Here is a 23,432-nt window from a genome sequence, read left to right as displayed (position 1 = left end):
GGGATTCCAGGCCCCGTAGACCCTGGGCTCACCCGAGCTCACCACACTGTGGCCGGAGCCTGTGAAGCCCAGAGCTCTCTCGGGAGGGTGGGCGCGAGGGGTAAGGAAGGAGAATTGACTGAGCAATGAGAACCATGCTGGCTCTAATGCTAATTAGAACCGCTAAGGTTTGCAGTTACAATTAAATGATTATTTCATCATAATCAGCTAAGTATTTATTGAGCACTTTCTAAATGCCAGGTACTGTACCAGCTGTTAAACATGGCTTATTTCCTTTTACTCCTTTTAACAGCCCCAAGTAGTGGCCACTACAATTACCCCCATTCTAGAGAAGTAGGAAGGGAGACTCAGAGAGATTTCAGGAAAAAAGGGGCCAGGCCACTGCTGGTTCCTAGGTATGACTCCCATTTTACAGAGAAGGAAACCAAGGCTGAGACAGAGTCAAAGTCACGGACAGCCACACAGGGGCAGGCCCCTGGAGCAAAGACCCTCTGCACGGGGTGGGGAGCACGACGTCGGGAAGGCCAGAACAAGCAGCCATGAAGTCCTCACGAATTGTGACTTAGCCCGCGTGAGAGCACAGATTCAGAAACACGCTCACGGCAGGCTGGAACCTTGCAGAAAATATCCCAAGACAAACAGCCTGGGGTGGGGGATAGGGCCCTGCGCCGGGACCGGGTATGAATCCCAGCTCTGTCATCTCTAACCCACTGTGTCATCCCAGACACGTCCCTTCCTCGCCCTGGCCTCAGTTTCCCTGCCAGTGAACTACGTGGGTGGGACTCCGACCCCCCGGGGCCACGGAACTCACCTGAGGCTGGCTGAGGCCGGGGTGCCTGAGGCTGTTTCCCTGGGAGATGGGGCCTGTGTCCCGCTCCTGGCCGGCACACTGGAGAACATTTGCTCTTCTGACCAACGGACAGCCCATCCCTCCTCCACCCTCACCCCCTCGCCATCCCCAAAGCAAACGAAGCTGATTGTCTTACCGGCCCTGCGGGTGCTGGCCGAGTGACTAGCCACAGGCCACAGGCGGAGGGGCCACCCGCCAGAGCCCCGCCAGACACACAGGGCATTGTCCCTCAGTCAACAGCCCCTGGGCACCTTGGCCCGGCTCCTGGCCTGCCCCCACGCCCCTCACCGCCTGCCACTGCGCCAGGCCCAGCCAGCTGGGGGCCTGAGGCTCCCAGCTGATGACGAGCCCACCCAGCCACCCCCCAGCAGCCCCCTGGCGAGCTATAATTGCTTCGCTCCATCCTGTTGCTGCCATTCTCTTGGCGAAGGCATCTGGGGTTCCAGGCGGGCGGCAGCTGCAGGCCAGCCGCCTGGCTCGCGGGATGAACTGGCCGCACAACCTGGTACGTGGCGCTCCCCCCCCAACCCCCACCCCCACCCCATTTTCGGGCCTGAGGGTTTCGTTACTTCTTTCCTATTGATTAATGGCTGCCTCTGTTTGGCTTGGAATCTGCAGAGGCGAGTTCTCCCTCGGCCGTCTCCCCCAGGGTGAGAGAGAAACAGAGACTGGTCTCAGAGCCTGCAGCCATGGCCAGCAGCTCGGGCTCCTGAACTGGGCTCAGCCCGTCCGCAGTGAGGCCCTTTCAGGCCGAAGCCATCGGGGCAGATCCTGGCAAACTCCGTTACCAGGGGTTTTTCCAAAGAGTCCCCGGGGTCCTGAGATCCAGGCCATGTGACCTTGGGCGAGTCCTTTTTGATTCTTTTTCCCAGGGAAGGGGACTTTGATTCTGTTCTGGGTTTCTCTGAATGGAGAGCCAGAGTTTAAGAACCCCACGGGAGACGCTCAGATGGGAAAGCCAACGGTTAAGGAGACATTTTTCTGCACCGGAATCCAGGACCAAAAAGGAAGAATTTAGGGACTTGAGTCTCTGTGGTGGATTTGGGGCCAGGCAGCGGCGCTGCCAGGAGGGGCTATGCTGAAACTTGTTTCCGAGGGTCAAGACTTGCTGGGTAGTCTGGATAGTCCAGGCGTGGGCCGTGCAGGTGGGGAGGTGAGTGACTCAGGGCAGGTAGGAGCCTGGTTAGATTCAGGGACCAGAGGAAACCCTCCTGAAGGTTCCTCCCTTCTGGCGAGCCCTGGGCCCCACCCAAGTTCTGGTCCGTGTCTCCTGGGCTTGCTGAGGAGTCTGGGTTCTGCCAGGCCCCCGGGGCTTCTCCCGAGCAAGCCAGAGCCTTTCCTGACACTTCCAGTTCTGTGGGAACAGGAGGACGACGGTTGGATACAAGTGGGTGAGGCGTGGATGGTGGGCGGCAGGCAGAGGGCTGGGCGCGAAGGAGGGGAGCACAGGTGTCATGGTGTCCAACGGGGATCCTCAGCCGGGACCTGCCTGATTCCCCACCTTAGTCTCACAGCCCCCCACCCTGCCCCGCCGGCTTCCTCCGCATACTCTTATTTCAGCCTCATGGTTTCCCCAGCACAGCTCTTCACCAACTCAAACCTCCTTTCACACTGCCCCCCTCCCTGTGAGATATTTAGACTCCCTCTGCCCACATCTGCTTCCCTCTTATGCTTCAGACCTCACCTACATGCCCGCTCCCCAGAAAGGCCTTGGGGGACCAATCCACTGCACCAGCTAAGCAGGTGTCCCTGATCCCCAGCCACACGCAGCCCACCTCATCATCTTCAACAAGCCCCAAGAGATTTAGGGGCTTGTTTCTTGTCTCTTGTGTGCTCCCCATCCCAGACGGTGAGCTACAGAAGGGCAGGGATGGTGACAGCCGTTCACTGACCCAGTCACGGGGGTTGAGACACTATGTGGAAACTGTTGCAATGTCTGTCCACATGAAGTCTGTGCTTGGTGGGGGACGGCCGTATGAAAGAGCCACACACACACAATAAGTCTACAGTCACACAAGGGGCGTGTGGTGTTGGGAGCCCAAGAAAGTCCACTGAGGCATCCCTAAGGACATGACACTGGGCTGAGACATGAGGGCTAAGAGGCATTTAGAAGGTGAGGGGAGGCAGGACTCTGCAGGTAGCAGCCTGTGCAAAGTCCCTGTGGCAGGAAGGATCATGGTGGGAAGAAGGGCTTCAGAGAAGGCCAGAGGCTGGAGCACAGGTGTGAGAGGAATCAGGGGTGGTCTGTGGAGGTAAAGGTCAGACCGTGTGGCAGAGTCGGGGTGTTGTTACCCTGAAGGTGAACTGCTAAGCTGGAGGGTGACATGATCAGATTTACATTTCAAACACCTGTCCTTGGCCATGGTATGGAGAACAGATTGAAGGAGCCAGGGAGGATGTGGGGAGCCCAGGTAGGAAGCTTTTGAGGGAAGTGAGGATGGTTGCCCAGAGAAGTGAAGTGTGGTGAGATGTTTGAGAGGTGCCTCAGGTAGGACTTAGCGATGACTATGGGACATACACACACTTGTGGTACACGTGTGGTGGCCTCGCGGGACCAGGCCACGCATGGCAGGTGAGGGTGGTCCCCACAGAGGCTCTCTTCCCTCTCTCCTTCTTGGGCCTTGAGCCTTGGCCCAGAGCGGGAGACCAGGCTCTCCTACCTTTGACATGTGGCCTTCTTCCCCAGCTGTTCCTTCTCACCCTCTCCATCTTCCTGGGGCTGGGCCAGCCCAGGAACCCCAAAGGCAAGAGGAAGGGGCCAGGGCGGCCTGGCACCCTGGCTCCAGGGCCTCACCAGGTGCCGCTGGACCTGGTGGCCCAGGCGAAGCCGTACGCCCGCATGGAGGAGTACGAGAGGAACCTCGGGGAGATGGTGGCCCAGCTGAGGAACAGCTCCGAGCCGGCCAAGAGGAAGTGCGAGGTCAACCTGCAGCTGTGGCTGTCCAACAAGAGGAGCCTGTCGCCCTGGGGCTACAGGTAAGCTGGGCTGGGCAGCCAGGGGCGAGCCGCACACCGTGCCTACCGTCGCCATCACTGTCACAGGCCTTGGAGTCAGAGGCCTGAGCACCTGGTGTGAATCCCGGCTCTGCTTCTTACCGGCTGCGTGGAACAGGGCAGGCTTAGCCTCTCTGAGCCCCAGGTTCCTCAGCGTAAGTGGCGGTGATACAGGTTCATACTCATAGGTGGGTTGTTGTTTTTTTTATTTTTAAAAATCTAAATACAATTAGTCAACATATAGTACATCATTAGTTTCAGAGGTAGAGTTCAGTAATTCATCGGCTGCCTATAACACAGTGCTCATCACATCACGTGCCCTCCTTAATGCCTGTCACCCAGTTACCCCAATCCCCAACCAGTTCCCCTCCAGTAACCCTCAGTTTCTTTCCCATAGTTAAGAGTCTCACTTCATAGGTTTTATAGGCTTGTTATTAAATGAGCTATGGAGGCAGAGCCCAGGGATTGTGGTTCACATGCCCGCTAAGGGCCTGCAAGGCTCTCACTTCCTCCCAGTCACAGTTCTTGCAGGAGGCATCAAGTTGCTGTGTCAGCATCTGTCTCACGTTCGCCTGGCACCTTCCCAGGGCCTGCATCAGAGTCATGTCAGGATTCGAGTGGCCCACTCAATCACAGTCTCCGGGAAGAGGCGCAGAAAGTGGTATTTTTTTTTTCTTCAGGTTTTCTTTCTATTTATTTATTTTGATGTAGTGTATTTTATACATCTCCCCGTGATGAGGGTGCCCAGCCAGGTTTGCGAGTTAGGACCTGCCGCCCCTACATGAGAGGGCTGATGTCTCACCTCGACTGTAGCTCTCCTTCTAAGCACAGACCCTGGCATACAGGAGGGGCCGAATGTGTGTGTGCTAAATGAGTAATGAAGAAATAGACTAACCTGGAGGGGTCCTCACTCACAAATCAGGCCAAAGATTTTTTTTTAAAGATTTATTTGAGAGAGAGAGAGTGCGAGAGGGAGCAGGGGGAGGGACAGAGGAAGAGGGAGAGAGAGAATCTCAAGCAGACTCTTTGCTGAGTGTGCAGCCTAAAGTGGGACTTGATCTCACAACCCTGAGATCATGACCTGAGCCAAAACCAAGAGTCGGATGTTTAACCAACTGAGCCACCAGGTGTACCCAGGCCAAATACTTTTTAGCTGCACATCTTAGGTCCCGAGACTCTAGAAGAGCATGTTCAACAGAACTTTCTGTGATGATGACTAGCTTCATGTGGCTATTGAGCACTTGACATGTAGCTAGTGCAACTGAGAAACTCATTTTGATTATTTCATTTATTTTAGATTTATTTATTTTAAGTATAGTTGACAAATTTTGATTGAGTTAAATTTAAATAGCCACATGTGGAATGTGTATCTGGAATGTGGCCATTAGAAGAGTCCATTAAAATCCCGCAAACCTGGGCTTCAAACTTTATTGTGCCCTTGATTTTTGGGGGAGGATCTTATAAAAATGCAGGTTGTGACTCAGGAGATCTGGGGTAGGGATGAGATTTTGCATTTCTTTTTTTTTTTTTAAGATTTTAATTTATTTATTTGACAGAGAGAGACACAGTGAGAGAGGAAACACAAGCAGGGGTAGCAGCAGACAGAGGGAGAAGCAGGCTTCCCGCTGAGCAGGGAGCCCGATGCGGGGCTCGATCCCAGGACCCTGAGATCATGACCTGAGCTGAAGGCATACACTCAACAGACTGAGCCACACAGGCGCCCTGAGATTTTGCATTTCTAATAAGCTCCTGAGTGATGCAGATTCTGCAGGTCCACAAACTCCCTCCCTCCCATTTAGCAGACAAGAAAGCTGAGGCACAAGGAAGGCGAGGTCACAAAGCAAGTCCCTATACTCTCAGCTCTAGGAGGGAACCTGTGTGTGTTGCCCATCAGTGAACACCTCATGCCTAGGACAGATTCACTCACTTGGTGGGTGTGTGAAAAGTATGTCTTGAATGAAGAGAAACGCCGTCAGAATAGAACCCAGGCCTCCTGACTCCTCTTCTGGTGAGGATTAGGCATCAACGTGCTCCTACGTCATTTCCCGTGGATGAAGTTATATATAAACATAAACACGTGGCGGGGGAGGGGGCGCGAGACAGAGAAAGCGTTGGCTTCTTTGCGATCCCACAGTACAATCTAGTACTGGGATGGGCAACTTGGGGATGAAGGAAGGGAACTGGGTGACTGACTGGTGACCTTGAGCCTGGATAACCTTGGGGCTGGCTTGCCTTCTAAGATCTTCGGTTTTCTCACCTGGAACCGGGAGTTCATCACTGCCCAGGCCCCAGCAGAGCACAGTCTTGCTGCGGGGATGAACACCCCAGTTAGGAAAGGTAGGGGTGTGGGGCATGGGCACGGATTTGCCCTGTCCTGAGCACCTGCCACTCAGGGCTCTCTCCTGCCTTCTTGCAGCATCAACCACGACCCGAGCCGCATCCCTGCGGACCTGCCGGAGGCGCGGTGCCTGTGTCTGGGCTGCGTGAACCCCTTCACCATGCAGGAGGACCGCAGCATGGTGAGCGTGCCCGTGTTCAGCCAGGTGCCTGTGCGCCGTCGTCTCTGCCCGCTGCCACCACGCACCGGGCCCTGCCGCCAGCGCGCCGTCATGGAGACCATTGCGGTGGGCTGCACCTGCATCTTCTGAACCGGAGGCTGAGGGCAGCCAGAGACCACCCTCCCTGCGCTCCCACGCCAAGCGAGGCCCATGAAAAGTAAACGCTGTCTTTTGTTAAGCAAGACCTTGGGTTTGCTCCTTGTGGCTCCGAAGCCGAAACCAGGGGGCGGATGGGAGGTTGCAGGGAGGTAGATTTCGGATCAATATAAAGGAGGATATTCCATCACCACCACTGAGATAGGTTATTTTAAAAATACCGCATTCATTTCTACCATTTAGGGCAGTCACATACTTCCTTTAGTTGGGGTTTATAAGCCTATTTCAACCAAGTTATTGGAGCTTGGTTGATCTAGACCTATGTAGGAGTGAACAAGCACTAACTCTCCCCGAATAAACCGAGGACAATTGCAAACAAGTTCTTAGGAAGCGGTGAGCTCCCAGTCTCTGGAAGGGCCTAGCTAATGCTGAGGCTCTATGGATATTGTGGAGCAGATTCCCACTTTGGTTGGCCTAAGTAAGCTGTAAGGTCTCTTTCAGCTCTAAGATTCTCTGCAGGTCAGCCTTAGACCCAGAGAAGAGCAGAGCCTCTGGATTGCCAAAGAGTGGTGGTCTTTCACCCAGGCCAGCCAGCCCTGAAACTTCCACGTGGGTATGCATTTTTCTGGGCTGGGATCCCTTGCTTTGAACAAACACTCAAGAGTTGAGAAGCACCAGTGTAGATCATTCTTCCCTCCAGCCTTATGTGCAAGGGGATCCGTCTAGATGGTTTGCTGGTATCATTGGTTCTCAAACTTTAGCTACCACCAGAATCATCTGGAGGGCTCATTAAAACACAGATTGCTGGGCCCCACACACGGTGGTTCTAATTCAGTATTTTTTAGGTGGGAGCTGAAACTTGGCTCTTCTTTATTTCTTTTTTTTTTTTTTTTTTTAAGATTTTGTTTATTTATTTGAGAGAGAGAGAGCACAAGTGGGCTGGAGGGGCAGAGGGAGAGGGAGAAGCAGACTCCCCGCTGAGCAGGGGGCTCCATCCCAGGACTTCAAGATCATGACCTGAGCAGAAGGCAGACGCTTAACCGACTGAGCCACCCAGGTGCCCCAGAAACTTGGCATTTCTAATGCAGTGTTCCCAGGTGACACTGATGCTCCTTATCTAGGGGTCATATTTTGAGAACCACTGGCTTTTTTTTTTCTTTTTGATTTTTTATTTAAATTCTAGTTAGTTAACATACAATGCAATATTGGTTTCAGGAGTAGAATTTAGTGATTCATCACTTACATACACACCCAGTGCTCATCATAACAAGTGCCCTCCTTAATACCCATCACCCATCTCGCCCATCCCCTCCCCTCCACCAACCCTCAGTTGAGAACCACTGGCTTAGATCAAGACACTCTGCTGATCAAAAAGGCATTGACGACTGACTTGTCCTAAAGCCCCTGCTGGTTCCTGCCCCCTGGATAACTCCCTGCTCCCCCCATTAGCTCCTTGCAATTCAATCCTCCCCCGACCTCCTAGCCCCTGCAGCTAGTCCTAAATCAGCTGTTCTAGGGTCTAAAAATACCTTCCCTACCCCAAGACAGCTGAGGGATTGAGGTTATTTTCTGAGGGTAAGAATAGCTGGCACTTCAGAGGTAATTTCAATAAGAGGGCCACGAGCCAATATAGGGATACTTTGCTTGGCTCCTCTACCTTCAGTTTTAGCTCTGAATGTTTTAAGAGTCTAATTCATGAAAGGGCAATGATTAGGTATGCGCCTGTCTGGGGTGGTAAGCAACTTACCTTTTTTGGTATTGTTCTAGAGTGGATACTGGTTAAAATTACCCCAGGAAGCTTTGGCCTGGTTCCAGACACATGGAAAATAGACTTCATGAGCCAGCCTGAGCTGACGCCTTTAGCAGCCGTCCCTTCTCCCTAGGGTTGTTCATCTCTGAGGCCCCGACGGCCCGCTCTTGGGGCTTTAGGACATGGACTTCAAGCCTGGTTGTGGGGTGAGGGCGTGGGAAGAACTGAGCTGCAGGAGGGTTGCTCTAGTCCTGGGAGAGCCTGAGTTCCCTGAGGCATAGGGATTGGGCGGGGAAACTCCTCATCCGGGTGGGACAGAGAGCCTCAGTAAATGCCAGTTAGTTTTATATGGATGCTGCCTTTTCCTCTGTCTGGGTTTCAGTATTCTCGTCTGTGAAATGAGCAGGTGGGATTTAGGATCTTTGGGGTCTTTTCCAGTGTTACCATTCTGCAGCTTAGGAGCGTGGCCTCGTAAGCCTGGGCTGGCAGCTGGTCCTTCCCAGTCCCCTGGTTTAAAGGCAGGGAAATTGCTCAGGACATTTGGAGGTCCAGGGAGAGCGCTGGGTCTGCACCGTGCCCAGGAACCTCGTTTGGTTTGAGTTGATGTGTGTTTCCCGTTTTGCACTGTCTGGTGTGAAACCCCCACTCCATGAAAATAGGGGCCTTATCTGCCTCCTTCAGCGCTGCATCTCCGGCACCTAGCACGGTGTCCAGTGCAAAATGGGATGAAGGGCTTGGTGAATGAATGCATGCATGCACACACGTATGGAGGCCTCTAGGGGGGGCTCAAGATCTGCCCCAGCTCCTGTTGCTCCTTCAGAGGTGGATCAGGAGCAAGGCATTCCTCTCGCCCCTGCCATTCCTTAGTCATCCCCAACTCTACCCTCCACAACCTCCCCTACTTCCAAGTGTTGAAGTTTCACTTAGGTCACCTGCTCTGGGAGTGGAATCCCTGGGAAGAGTTTTAAATGTCCACCACACTGCTCCAGGACTACTGCGGATGAGTATGGCCTCCTTCCTTCTTTGTTTGGCAGATTATAGGGCTCTCTCTGTTGCTACAAATGCTCTCTCTTCTCCCAGAAGGCTGTCGGCCCTTGGGGGCTCCTGTCCTGGGCTGAGAAGGCTCGGCTGGGCCCTGGGGCCAAGGTTTCCTGCTGGTCCCCATGCTCCTTTCTGCTATCTTCAGGAATCTCTGGATTTTCCTTGCAGGCAGAGAGGTGGTGAGATCCCGCTCCCGGGTCGGGGCTTGAGGAAGCAGGCCAGCAGGAAGTGTGGGCATTGTGTCCGGCGTTGGTTCTGAGCTGTTCAGGCCTGTCTACCCAGATAAAGGAAGTTCCCGAAGAACGAGCCCGCTTCACTGCAGTCAGGCTGGGGCATGGAGCCAAAGCCCCAGCTGAGGACTGGGGATCAGGTGTAACTGTCCTGGTTTGCCTCTTCTGTGCACAATGCAAGGGAGGGATGGTTATCAGGGACAAGTTTGAGATCGGCCTTGGCCCTCTGGCCCAGTTCCAATGCTCATCAAAGACACCATGACAGCCCATGGCATCTTCATTTCAAACATAGACCATGAAAGGATGTCATTACATGTTGATTCCACTGGCCTTGAGGAGAGGGCAGGGACACAGCCCCATCCTGTGTGTGGTTGACATCGTGCGTCTCTCTAACACCCTTTCCACTTTTCCAAATTTGTAATTTGGGTGAGACCACCTCTGCTCCAGGGGAGGGACTTGGCTCTTCTAAGCCAATCAGCTTCATTTCATCCCCTGTGTCCTGATGACTGGTCTGGCAGCGGAGACATAAGCCAGTCAGCACGCACGGCATTTGCTTGGTCACTGCGCATCGGTTCAGCGGGGGCCCAACTGGCCCAGAACCAGCTTTGGTTCACAGGCGGGAGAGATCTCTTGGCAGCCATCCTTGACCAGGAGAGAAGAAATGGGTCTGGCACGATACAGGGCTGATGCTTGCTCTGTGCCTGGACTCTCATAACTGGTAAGAACTTTTAATTGCTTAGGCCAGTTTAAGGTTGGTTTTCTACTACTTCAGCCAGAAGCGTTCTTACCGATGTGCCGGCCTCGTAGTTCCTATAATAACCGACAAGACGCGCTATCTTCTTCACTACCACCTCTATCACCCCAGCACAGCAAAAACGCCTCCGCCTACTTGCAGGGTATTTTGTCCCATGCTGAATTCAAATTTTTTTTTTAAGATTTTATTTATTTATTTTAAAGAGAGAGTGAGCATGCATGCGCCAGCACGAGCAAGGGTAGGGGCAGCAGGGGAAGGAGAGAGAGGAGGAAAGAATCTCAAGCTGACTGCACTGAGCAGAGTCGGAGGCAGGGCTTGATCCCATGACCCTGAGATCATGACCTGAGCTGAAACCAAGAGTCAGAGGCTTAACCGACTGAGCCACCCAGGCACTCCTGAATTTAGTTATTTTTAGGGAGACGCTCCAGATTTAAGCCCTCTGAACTCACCAAGAGACCTTGGGTGAGTTATTTCCTCAAGCTGGGCTGTTGTCGCCATCTCTACAGAAAGAGGGAAGTTCGCTGGATGACCTTGGGAGCCGTTCCTGTTAGGAAAGCACAGTATCAGTACTGTTTGGCAATGCTATGTCCTTGTGGTTTCTGGGCCCTCCCCCAGACCTAGATTCAGCAGCTCTGGGTGGGAACTGGGCATCAGTCTCAGCTTAACCTCAGAACTCCATCCCGACACCTTTTCGTCCTTTCTCTGCTGGAGTGAATGTTTTCGGGTAAGGTAGGGCTGCTCTCCACCATCTGGGCACTTGTATTCTTGCAAGAAAGATCCACCCTATTACTCTTCAACCCTTGCATAATGGATAGAATGGTCGACTCTTCCAGGTGCCAAGGAAAAGCTTTCCTCTTCTTATGGCCTGGTGTATTTCCCTTTTTCCACTGGTTGCCAGGAAGCTCAGAAGTATACTAAAAGCTTCACTGAGGTAACCATTTCAGTAACCATCTCTTGCTTGGGTCCCACCATAGCCATCTCTCCCAATATGCAGTGTTGTTGAGAGGCTTGGGTGGTGTCTAGGTACCTAGTTCTTAACTAGTTAAGGTATCTAGCAAGTGCACAGGAAATAGGAGCTATTATCATGTCTTATGTTTTCTGATCTTCCCTTCTACTTTATTTGTAACCATCTGGTACATGTCTTTATTTTTATTAAAGATTTATTTATTTGAGGGGGGGCGAGAGAGAGAAAGAGAGAGAGAGAATAAGCAGAGGGAAGGGCAGAAGGAGAGAATCTTAAGCAGATTCTCCACTGAACACAGAGCCCAGAGCCTGATGCAGGGCTTTGATCCCAGGACCCTGAGATCATGACCTGAGCCGAAATCAAGAGCTGGCCACTGAACTGACTGAGCCACCCAGGCGCCCCTGTATGTGTGTTTCATTGTAGGCACTGCCTCGCATACATTTTGGGAGTAGGCAATGAAAAGCAATAAAGAAATGTGACTCAGCATTCTCTGCCCCATATTTCCTCCCAGTTATCCATCCCCGTCTTCTAGTTAGGAAACCAAGTCAGAAGCAGCTGGAGAGAATGGATTTTTATTTCTTCTTAAAAAAAAAATAAATAAAATGAATACACAGGCTTGAATTTCCTTCCCTTCTCTTCTTCTCCCCTTAAAAAGAAGCAAACACTGTGAAAGTCCTTAAGATAGAGAGGCAGAGTGGGCCGCCTGGACCCACGCTGGAAGAAGCAGCAGCTTGACACAGGAGGCTTGGCGGCGAGCGCAGCCTGCCCAGCCGCGGCCGCTGTGGGGGGGAGCCCTCTTCAGCGGGGGATGGACGCTCCCGGGCTGTCCCCGGTGCCCTCACAGCTCAGTCTTCACCTTGTGCATCAAATCCTTTTGGTCAATCTTGTCTAGGTCCTGGTACCAGCGGTTGTAAGCCAGCAGGGCCACGTTCTTGGCAGCCACAGCCATCACCTCCACAGAGCTGGCCGCCCACTCCAGCGCATTGAGGTGGAAGAGCTGGTCGTGGAGGGCAAAGCGCGGGAGGGTGGTGTGGGAACCGTACACAGGGTGGGCCTGCCACTCGGCTGTCTGCACCGAGTAATAGGAGCGGAAGAGGGTCTTCAGCTGGGACCGGAGGAGGGGCCTGGGGGACTGGACTCGCCAAACCGCAGCCTCCTGGGGCTGCTTGCGCCGGAAGTTGGCCGAGATGTTGACGGGACAGATGTTGTCCAGAGCGCAGAAGAAGTTGGGGAAATCTGTGGTGAGGATGCTCGCAAAGGGGAAAAGCTTAGGGTCGGGGAAACCGAAGTAGGAAGAGTTGAGGTAGCCATGGACCAAGGAGACCACGGTGGGCTGGAAAGAGCCCTGCGCGGCATCGATGGGCGGGTCGAAGCCTTCAAAGGTGATGGAGCTACTGCCGTTGTCCAGATGCAGGGGTGTGGCGATGACCACTATGTCATAGAAGTCGGACCCGTTGCCCACCCCGTTCTCATACTCTACATAGTACAGGGGTTTCCCTTCTGGAAGGAGAGAGAATAGAGCACAAAAGTCAATTTGTTTCTTGCCCACTACCCACTGATCTCCACCTGGGGCCCAGCGCTGAGGGTAGGAGGCTTAGGTGCAGCGGGGCCGGTGGGATGGTGGGTCCTGGGCTTTCCATGCTGGTGTGGCTGCAGAGGGAGCACTGGACTGGGAGTCAGGAGTCCGGAGCTTTTGCTTTAGCTCTGCGGCTGACTAGCTGGAGGGCCTTGGGCAAGGCTGAGGCTCACAGTCCTCAGTGGTCAAATGAACGGGGCTGGCTGAATGCGAGTCTCAGCTTTCTGGCTCTGACATTTGAATCAGGACGACAGTGCCCTCTGGTGTCATTGGGCAGTGCTGGAACCACTTGGCAGCCTTTCCCAGACCAGGGTTTAGGGACAGACTGGTGGAAGTGTTCCTGGTCTAGGAAATCGAGCGGCCACGTGCCCTGCTCTGCTCACTCACCTGTATTTTGCAGGGTCACAGAGGTCACTGTGGCATGGATCACATTGGCCTTGGTGAGCTTCAGCAGACTGGAACAAACCAGCTTGTTACCTCCCTCCACAGACCACAGGCTGCCCTGGGCCCCGGCTAGCGACATGGCTCCTGGGCAAAGGGGGAGAGTGGCCAGTGGGTTCTCAGAATCACTGGGCTGTGGGGCCGGAGAGTCCGGCACCATCCTACCTGCTGGGCCTCCCTCTCAGGCCAAGCCTCCCCCAACATGGGCATGGAGAGACAACACATACACAAATACAGTAAAATTTACAAGTGAAGTGAAAACAGGCTCAATGCAAGAGCCATCTATAAAAGATCACAGATGATAAGATTCTGTTTATACGGACTACCCAGAAGGGGCAAATCCCTAGAAACACAAAGTGGATTTATGGTTGCCCAGGTCTAGAAGGTGGGGGGTTGTCAGGGAGGTGATGGCTACAGGTATGGGGTATTCTGGAGGCAATGAGAATATTCCAAAATTGACTGTGATAATGGATGCACAACTCAAATTCACTTTACTTCGGTGAATTGGGGGCACCTGGCTGGCTCAGTCCGTGGAACGTGTGACTTCTGATCTCAGGGTTGTGAGTTCTAGCCCCACGTTGGGTTGTTGGGTGTAGAGATTACTTAAAAATATAAATGGGTGAATTGTGCGGTATATGAATTATATCTTGAAGGGTACACACAAGCTACTGGAAGAGTGAGCAGGAGAGCCTCGCTGAGGGAACATGCGGTGGGGCCTGAAGGCTGGGAAGCAGCCAGCCACGCCAGCAGCCGGAGGGGCTGCATCCTGGGCACGAGGGAGGTGCTTGTCACATACAAACCTTTTCGTTCATTTATTCAACAAAAATGGGCTGAGTGCCTCCACGGGTCCAGGCCCTGTTCTAAGGGTTTGGGATACATCAGTAAGCAAAGGAGACAGAGCTTCCTGCCCTTGGGAAGCCGACGTTCTAGTGGGAAGAGACGAAAGAAGTAAATGAGATAGGCAGCGAGAAGCTGACACCGCAGGGTAGGAGGACTGGCACTGCTGGGGCAGGAGGAGGCGTCCGTGTGCTTGAAAACTGGGCGGTAGGGCAGTGTCAATGGCAAGGAACATGTGGACAAAGACATGGTGGGGAGTAAGGGTTTACCACGACTATGTCTCAGGGAAGAAATGTTCAGGTGGAGGGATGGCCGCCCAAAAGCCCCAGTGCATCTGGAACGCTGGAGACATGCAAAGGAGTCCAGAGTGGCTGGGCTGGGGTGAGTGGGGAAGGTGGTGGGGCCTGGACCATGGAGGGCCTTGCAGGCCACTGCAAGGACTCTGGCTTTTACTTGAAGGCAAGTGGGAGCCCTTACAGAGTTTTACACATAGGTCTGACCTGACGTGTCTTGTTTTAAAAGGATTATCCCGCTGATGTATTGAGAATAGCCTGCAGGGGGCAGGGGGTGGGGGAGGGGGTCTGGCAGGAGACTTGCAGTAATCCGGGTGAGGGATGCTGAGCTTAGACCAGGGAGGAAGCAGTGGTGGGAAGTAGTCAGATTCTGGATATATGTGGAAGGCAAAGCAGATGAGACTTCTTTCCTTTCCTTTCCTTTTTCCTTTCCTTTCTCTCTTTCTTCCTCTCTCTCTCTCTCTCTCTCCCTTCCTCCCTCCTTCCCTCCCTCCTTTCCTTTGCAGATGAGATTTCTTGACATACCATGTGATGGATATGAGAGAAAGCATGAGCCCAGGTTTTGGCTGGAGCAACAGGAAGGAGCTATTACCGACCAAGCTGGGAAGACTCTCAGAGAGGCAGCCTTGAGGGGAAAGGTCAGGAGCTCAGGTCTGGCCACCCTGAGTGCCCACCCGGCCCACCAGTGGAGACATAAGGGTAGCACCGGACACGTGAGTCTGCAGTCCCGGAGGGAGGTCTGGCCTGGAGGTCATGCTTGGGAATCAGTGGGCGGAAGTGTGAGTGGTTGAGAAGCGGACCAAGGACTGAGCCTGCACTTCCATGTTAGGAGGGTAGAAGAGAAGGACCCGGCCTGCGCTGGAGGATGGCAGGCTGTGTATATGGACCCCAGTGGGGCCGGTCCTGAAACCAGCCCAATCAGGAGTGGTGGAAACACACCGGACCTAAGACCTGAGCTTTGCTTCCACCATCTGAGAAGTGGGGTGAACATTATCTCCTGCCAGCCTGGAGGGCCCATACCAGAATCAAATAGGGTTGAGGCAATAAGGTGCTTAGGCAACTGTACTGAGCCTGGTGAGTGTGAGGTTGTTACGGGGAGCCCAGCCCATTCTGGGCACTGTGGGCCGGGGCAGGGCAGCAGGCAGGCCGAGGGCCCGAGGCTCACCGGCGAACGCAGGCATCGCTGCGGACTGGCCATAGCTGGCCCGCAGGACGGCAGAGACGACATCGTCGATAAAGCGCTGGGTGACGCCCACCTGGAGCAGGGACTCGGCCACGGAGCGCTGGGTCATGTTGACGAAGGCAGACTCCCCCAGTGAGTAGAGCAGCTCCTCCACGCCCGAGAAGGCGTAACCATGAGCCTGGTACTTATAGATCCTGGAAGATGTGCAGAGTTGGAGCCCGTGTACAGAACGGCCTTTCGGCTGAGCACCCACTCCTGGCTCACCGCACCCGGGAGGCCCAGCAGGGCCCCGCCTCTCCTCTCCATGTAGTGGGTGAGAAAGGAGGCTGGTTACTTGGCCTCTTTGCTGACCCCGGTGGGCCTTTCCCAACCACAGGGACAGCGCAGGGGGTAAGGCAAATATTCTCGAACCCCACTAGACCCAGCTTCGCATCACGGCTCTGCTAAGGACAACTACGGCACCTCTCGGAGCCACTCCCTGCCTGAGGACACAGAGGGGACCACCCAGGGGTATTACCAGGCAGCAGGCCAGAGCCCCCCCGCCCCCCGACACATCCCTCTCTCCAGCAGCATGGGCTCTGAGCTGGCTTCTAGGGCCATGCTGGACCCGATGGCACCTGCCTCACGCCAATGTCGTCACTCTCTGTGCTAGCCCAGCCTGGCCTCCCTTCTGGCTTGCTCCCACGCACCCCCCGAGTTCTCGTCTCGTCCCTCCACAGCTCTCCCAGTCTCAGGGACTCAGCGGCTGATGGATTTCCAGAGGCACTGGTCTTTGAAAGGCTGCCTCTGCCTGGGCTGCTTTGTCAACGTGTTGAGTCTGGTCATAATGGGACATCCAGATAGAGTTCCTCTCCCAAGAAGAAAAAAAGTCAGCATTGTAGGTTTGGGTAAAATGGACAAGGAAGAAAGACGTAAGAAAGAGGGGGTAAGGACATTACGTTTGGGGGACACCTGAAAGTAGAAGGTAGAGATGCAATGAAGGGCATAGGTGTGGAGGTGGGGAGAGTGGCGAAGTGCCAGGACCCAGCAAGGAGGCCGGGGGGCCATCCTGAATGTCTGCGTCTGGGCCAGGGAGCAGGGAAGACCTTCAGGGGAGAGCGGGAGTGCCAGATGACGAGTGGGTGAACGGTGAGAAGTGGACAGAGTGACATCGGACCACTTGTCCTCATCATCTGAAGGAGTGGGGGAGGAGGCCGGGGCCCAAGGAGGAGGGAAGTGGTGAAAAAAGGAGTTTGTTCTAGATGGGAAAACTGGTGGACAGTAGGGCTTATAAGGGCATGACCCACAGGCTGTATGAGGCCTATAGATGTGCTTCATTTGGCTTATTTCTAAGATGAACTGGTTGCATATACTGAAAAACCAGGAGATTTCATGCATCACTCTGGATTTCCAGCTTCTTCTAAAAAACTGGAAGACCTAGCCACAGGAGGTGGGCCTTCCCACACGGCAGAGTGCTGGCCGCCCCCTTCAGGTGGGGCCCTGCTCTTCGGGGCACCCCACTCCCATTCTTCTCTTCCACCAGCTGCCTCCGCTTACGCACGCCCCAGGTATGCCCTTGTAGGTGGATGCATTTGCAAGCCCTGCTCCGAGTCATCGGTTTCGCAGAGGGAAGGAACGCCAGCGTGACAACACCAGAAACCCACCCCCGCACCATGTCAGTCCAGTCCTCGCGCTGGGGGCTCGCCCAGGAGCAGGACTGAACTGTGCGGGGCTCTCAGGTGCAAGCAAGTCCCCCTTCTCCTTCTCGACAGTTTCCAGGCCAGCCGGTTCCTTCTCCACCTCTCTTCCTCGCTCCCTCTGGAACGCCCTCCCTGCAGCCTGTCCCGCCTTACCTCATGAACTTCTCCATGACCTCCTCCACCCACATCTGCAGCCTCAGGAAGCTGATGCCATAATGCCACCAGAGACGGAACAGGTTCAGCAGGTACCAGTCGGTCTCCTCCAGCACGAAGTGCTCCCCGCTGAAGATGGCGCTCCTGCCCACCACCTCTCGCCGGTGCCTCAGCCCTGAGGAGACAGGGAGGAGCCTCAGGTCCCTCTCAAAGGGCCCCCCCCTGGAGATCCAGCGGTGCCTGAGCGAAACTTAGGGTCCTCCTGAAGGATGCAAATGGACCCACTCCATTAAAGGGAATAGGGACACACTACGGTTTGTTCCTCCATGCTGCTTGTTTAAAACAGTCAACGGATGCACTGGGCAGGCTAGTCGATAAAGACGTGAGAATTAAAATAATGTACCAGCTTACAGGTTTTTTTTTCAACAGGGATGCACTCAGCCATGAGTGTGGGAAATTCAGATGTCATCCCAGAATGGCCAGGGACTGACAGCTGGCTCTCGGATGGCAGCCCTGGCCACCGAGACCACCTGGACGGAGTCCCAGCTCTTTGCACATGCAACAGCTTACAGAGCACAGGGACTTCAGCATCTCGCTTCGTCCTCTTTCAGCCTGGGAAGAGGCAGAAGAGGTGACAGCACCCCCAGTTAAAGATGTAGAAACCGAGGCTTGGGTTCTAGGACCTGCCCCAAGTCACAGGCTTTGTTACTTTCCTATTTCCTGTCCCTGAGCCACTAAGTTCCCCATCGCGGAGGCCACTTGCCTTCAGCATCCTTCCAGAGATATCTTCTGCCAACACTCCTAAGTATGTATATCTAGGAGTTACTCCTCCTCTGCCCCCACATACTATGCGCGGCTCTGCACCTTACTCACATACTGTGTCTCCAAGATTGCTCTATACTTGGGCCCAAAGGACTTCCTCAATCTGGCTGCTGAGCAGTCTGCTGTGTACTTAAACAATATTTACTCTCAGACCCCAGTGGGTGGGCAGGTGGGATATTTCCAACCTTCTGCTACCTCAAACAACGCTGTGATGAATAACTTCGTTTGTATGCCACTTAGCTCTTCTGCAAGTACACCTGCAGGGTCACTTCCAAGAAGTAGAGTTTGGGTGTCAAACAGTCTACGTATTTGTGGTTTCGCTAGATGCTGCCGGGGTTGAATCCAGCTCTTACTCATTAGCGGCGGGGCCGCAGCAGAGGTGTAGGCATTTCCTCAGGAGATCTAACACCTGTCCTGCAGGAGGGTGGCTGGGTAGGGAGGATTGGGGGTGATGTAATGCCTACATCCCACCTAGAAGGATGCCAGGTAGCTGGCAAGCACACAGCATGTGGAAGCCATTATGATTGTGGCTACTGAGAGGCAGCAAATTGAAAGGGAAAGAAACTGGCTTGGGAGTCAAACCTGGGTTCTAATCCCAGCTCTGCAACTAACTCACTGTGTAACCTCAGGCAAGTTCCTTCCCCTCTCTGGTCTCAGCTGCTCCATCTGTAAAATGAGGAGATGGGGCTACATGACCTTCTGGCCTTGACCTTCGGGGCCCTCTGGGAGGAGCCCAATGGCTGCCACTAGCCCTGGATGCGACACGCGGGGAGCACGGGCGCAGTGCACTCACCCAGCTGCTTGACGAAGTCCTGCATGTGCAGGCTCAGGGAGTGGAAGGAGGCGGCCCCGCTCTCATAGTGCTGCTTGTTGACGGAGATGGTGGCCAGGCGGCCGCCCACAGTCCCCTTCTCGAACACGTCGATCTGTACCCGGGGGCCGAAGTGTTGCTGGAGGAAATGGGCCACGGCGGAGCCCCCGATTCCGGCCCCAACCACAGCTGTCAGCAGGCCCAGGAGGCAGAGGAGGGGAGAGACAGAGCATGGGCGTGAGGCCGCAGGTCCCACCCTCACCGCCCCCTGGGAGGTGGTTCCCAGGCCCTTGCATTTCGCAGGCTTATCACCTCTCAAAAAGGAAATCCTCGGGCTAGTTTTTTAGTAAAGCTATTTACAAAGAGCAAAGGACAACCTGAAAATTGTCACCTATTGTAACGCTCATTTTAGAATGAAAATGACACGTTAGCAGGAAAGAATCTCAACATTTCGGATGATCACTTAAAGAAAATACATTTAGTTTTATACAAACTCATTACATTGTCCCTATTTTCATTTCACTCTGAATTGGTGAAAACCTGGTCGCCGCAAGTACTGTTAGGTGAGATCAGTGTTTGGGAACCACTCCTTAATCTGGGGGTCGGCAAACTACAGCTTGTGGGCCAATTCTAGGCCCACGACTGTTTTTGCAAACAGAGTCCTACTGGCACTCTTTCTGGAGCTTGTTTATGGGGCTGCTTTCGTGCTAGGGCGGAAGAGATGAGTAGTGGCCACGGAGACTGGATGGCCTGCAAAGCCTAAAGTATTTACTCTCTGTCCCTTTACTGAAGTCAGCCAACCCTTGCTCTAGGGCAACCTACCACCTGACCCTTTAATCACTTCTACATTCGGTGTTTGCCAAGACTGGAATGCACCCTGGGACGGGCCGCTCACTACCGCGCAAAGGGCGCCCTTTGCCGGTTTGGACTCCTGTTCTGAAGTTTCAGCTTTGATGTCTTTGGGGATCTTATCATCCACTGTCTTTCCTATGCCTCCTGCTTTCCTGCTATTTGCAAACTTGGTTCATAAGCCATGCGTGTTCCCATCCAAGTCACTGACACAATGCTTCGCCGGCGATGTGGGCTCTGAGGGGTTCCGAGGCACCACTGTCCAGACAGAGCCTAATCTAGCTACTCAGACTCCGTAACACTCTGCAAAGACGGCAAGGCGGCTACGAAGCTACTGAACTGGACGGCCACACCTCCCACAACCTGAGACCCAGCTTTCCTCTCATCTGGCAGTCGGTCCAAATAGAAAAGGAGAGAAATCTGGTGTTGATTTGTCCTCACTGGACCCCTGTTGGACCCATGCCAGAGGAGGGGAGAGAAACAAGCTCCTGTCAAGAAGGCAAAAATACAAGGTTATGATCTGGCCCCCCTTCACTTACGCACTCCCTGCCCCCCCCCCAACACTCCACTTGCTCGTGTGCCTCGACTTCTTTGGCCGTGGAACCCATGACTTCGCTCTCTCACCCTTGTGCCGCGGCCTGTGTTGCTCCCTGTCAGGGGTGCTGTCGCCTTTCGCCTCGCTGCTTCTGTGGCCCCCGCGTGCAGTTAGAGCTTGGCTTGCCTCGCTCACCGAAGACAAGTCGGGTGTCACTCCCACATATTCCTACAGCACACGCTCCTTCCCCGGGGCCTCGTGCTTGCACGCTCTCCTCCCCTGGTCTGTTTAAGGGCCAAGAGCAGCTCACGAGGCCCCCGGATCCTGGCAGGCGGTAAAGCTAAGTATTTGTTGCATCTTGAAAAAAACAAACCACTTCCTCCTTTTCAGTGTTTACAAAGCCATTTCCAAGAGTGCCCTTAGCCTTTTCCAACCAGTGTGCTCCCACCAAATTATCCATTCTTCAGAGGAACGAACATCACGAGGCCTGGAAGCTGCCCAGAGGGCTACAGGGAAGCAGAAGAGCTCACCTCGTTGAGAAGCAGCGCATTCAACGCCCACAAACTGACACCCACTCCCTGGTCTGTGATAAGATGTGCTAGGGCACAAGAGAATCAAGCAGGGCTTTTGTCCTCCTGAGCATATGCAGGGAGTGGGCAGACAGACTCTTGCACAATGAGCTATGACAACGTGTGACCAAGTGCAACAACAGGGTTCCAGGGAATCCTGAGGAGGAAGCAACGAATTCTGCCTGAGCACGTGGAGACACAGGCTTCCCAGGGGAAGTCACATCTGGCCAGGGCCCTGGAGGACAACCGGCTTTGCCCGGTAGCAGAAACACATTCTCCCCAGCGAGAACAGCAGGAGCAGGGCGGCGTGTGGAAGTGTGTGTGTGTGTGTGTGTGTGTGTGTGTGTGTGTGTGTGTGTCGGGTTAAAGGGTCCAACGTCACACCGAGGTATTCAGATTTGACCCTGCAGCAGACTGGGGGTGAAGCCATCCTCACAGGAAGCTCCTCAGTCTCGTGTGTCGAGTCCAAACCACCAAGGGTGAACGGAGGCTTCTGTCCAATAGCTGAGGACAATCAAAAAGGCTACTGAGCATCTTGGCATTGCCAAGTGCCCTGCCCTGGGTGACCCCTGGGGCCAGGTAGGCAGGGACGAGGCAGGCAACCAGCTGTGCCCTGTTGGAAACAGGAGTGCTGGGAGGAGGCCCTGCCCCTTCCCAGGGGCCAGTGTGAAGTGTCTTGTTCTGTTGCATTTTTGAGAGATGAAGGGAGTGTCCTGCTCTCCAGACACGGCCTGCCTAACTTCCCCAACCTTCGGAGCCTGGCTCAAAATCCACCTTCTCCCTGAGGTCTTCTCTGACCACACTAGCTCTCAGGATTCTCTCTCCCTTGAAAACCCTAAACACTCAGTCCCAAATTGATTTCTGTCTGTCTGTCTTAACCGTTTATGGCTTGAGCTGAGGTTTTGTAATCCAAAGAAGCCTTGGCACTGTACTGGCCCAGTAAGTCTGTGGTGCTCCCACGGGACATGCTTCCCTGCCAACAGGGGTGCAAAGATGGCAGCTTAGTGGAGTGGAGACTCTGTCCCCTCACACCAGAAGCCTAGCATCCCTGCCTGTGGGAATTTTATATTAGAGGGACTGGAAAATCTTTAGTAGGAGTCCTGTCGAGTTGAAACGACAATTGTTAAGAGAAATAAACTGCAAACAAATATGGAACTTTCGTTAATGAGATGCATGAGAAGGTATTCAGCAAAGTGTCCTGATGTCTGCAGTTTATTTTGAAATGCATTAAGATGTAAGATGAATTAATGGGGGGGGGTGATAGCTATGTAAACACGCAAGTATAGGAGCAGTTTGCTAAGGGCAGAACCTAGGTGGTGAGTACACAGTTGATCACTGTACATCCAGTTCTTTCAGTTCTGCTGTACATTTGAAAATTTTCAAAATAAAATAATAAAATCCAAGATGACTGCTGTTAAAAGTTCTCCACTGTCACTCAGCAAACTGATCTCCAGCAGACCTACCATGGGTGTCTCCTACTCTCCCTGAGGTTTTGGCTTACATGCTCCTTCTACGGAGCCCTCCAGAGCCCTCCCAGAGCCTGGAAGATGGACGAAGCGCTCTTCCCATCGGGGCACCTTCTCGGCCTTACCGCTGACTTCCCTGTATTGTGCAGTCCCGCCTCCAGACAGGAACTACGGAGCACTGTGCCTGCTACACAGACGGTCCTCAATAAACCTTTACGAATGACATCACCCAGACCAGGTCCTCTCTGTCATCCATCGGGGCGTCCACCGCAGATGCTCGATGCCCCTGGACCTTCTGGTCAGATCAGTGGCCAGTCCGGTCCCAAGCCTCTCTTCCGCCCCCGGTAGCCGTCGCCACATGCCCCGGGATCAGCACCTTGCCTACCGCCGGTCCCCTTCCTCGCCCAGTGTCAGTCCCTCGCCTCTTCTCCAGCCAGTTCCTTTCCCGAGGACCCCTCCCCTCGCTCAGCTTCCTTCCCCTTCCCCCACCCGGTTGCTCCCGGCTAGGATCCCTTTTCCCTCGCAGCCCTCCCCCCGCGCAGGCCCCCACCCCGTCCTTCCCGCACCGATTTTGCTGGGCCGGGCGTCTCCGCCCGTGGCGGCGGCGGCCAGGAGCGCGGCTAGCGCGGCGAGGAGCCGGGCAGCGCGGGCCATGGCGGGCGGCGATCCGGACAGCACGCCGGGGCTCGGCGCTCGCGGGTTGGCGCTGGGCTCGCCGCCCCGCCCCGGCGCCCCACTGGCTGTTCCGCCTTCAGCCCGGCTGGCCACTGCCTCTCATTGGTCGGGCAGCCGTCTCTCTCCAGCACGAGGCGCTCATTAGCTGCAGCCCTCTCGGGCAGGCTCGGTCCGCCGCAGCTCCCCCGTCCCGCCTCCTGGATGCGGGCTCCCCATTGGCTGGCTCGGCCTGCCCACGCGCAGGTGTGCGCGCTCCCGGCGCGCAGCATCAGGACCAGGGCCCGGCTGCAGGGAGATCGATGCGAG

At 54.4% G+C, this 23,432-nt stretch overlaps 2 protein-coding genes across 2 annotated transcripts; one reads left to right on the top strand and one right to left on the bottom strand.

Annotated features, from left to right (window-relative positions):
- The first annotated feature begins 649 nt into the window (after positions 1 to 649).
- IL17B (interleukin 17B) lies at positions 650 to 6,580 on the top strand. The gene is made up of 3 exons (XM_036080630.2): positions 650 to 1,355; positions 3,537 to 3,826; positions 6,261 to 6,580. The coding sequence occupies exons 1-3, from the start codon at positions 1,191 to 1,193 to the stop codon at positions 6,490 to 6,492; spliced, it is 687 nt and encodes a 228-aa protein (XP_035936523.2). The 5' UTR covers positions 650 to 1,190; the 3' UTR covers positions 6,493 to 6,580.
- Positions 6,581 to 11,793: 5,213 nt separating this feature from the next.
- PCYOX1L (prenylcysteine oxidase 1 like) lies at positions 11,794 to 23,166 on the bottom strand. Its single transcript, XM_036080628.2, has 6 exons — positions 23,018 to 23,166; positions 19,015 to 19,221; positions 17,400 to 17,574; positions 15,550 to 15,761; positions 13,201 to 13,341; positions 11,794 to 12,737 (listed from the first exon to the last, which is right to left on the bottom strand). The coding sequence occupies exons 1-6, from the start codon at positions 23,103 to 23,105 to the stop codon at positions 12,076 to 12,078; spliced, it is 1,485 nt and encodes a 494-aa protein (XP_035936521.1). The 5' UTR covers positions 23,106 to 23,166; the 3' UTR covers positions 11,794 to 12,075.
- Positions 23,167 to 23,432: the final 266 nt, after the last annotated feature.

The sequence above is a fragment of the Halichoerus grypus genome, chromosome 2 (genome assembly GCF_964656455.1).
Source record: "Halichoerus grypus chromosome 2, mHalGry1.hap1.1, whole genome shotgun sequence".
NCBI classification, from domain to species: domain Eukaryota; kingdom Metazoa; phylum Chordata; class Mammalia; order Carnivora; family Phocidae; genus Halichoerus; species Halichoerus grypus.
This window is presented reverse-complemented; position numbering and strand designations above follow the sequence as displayed.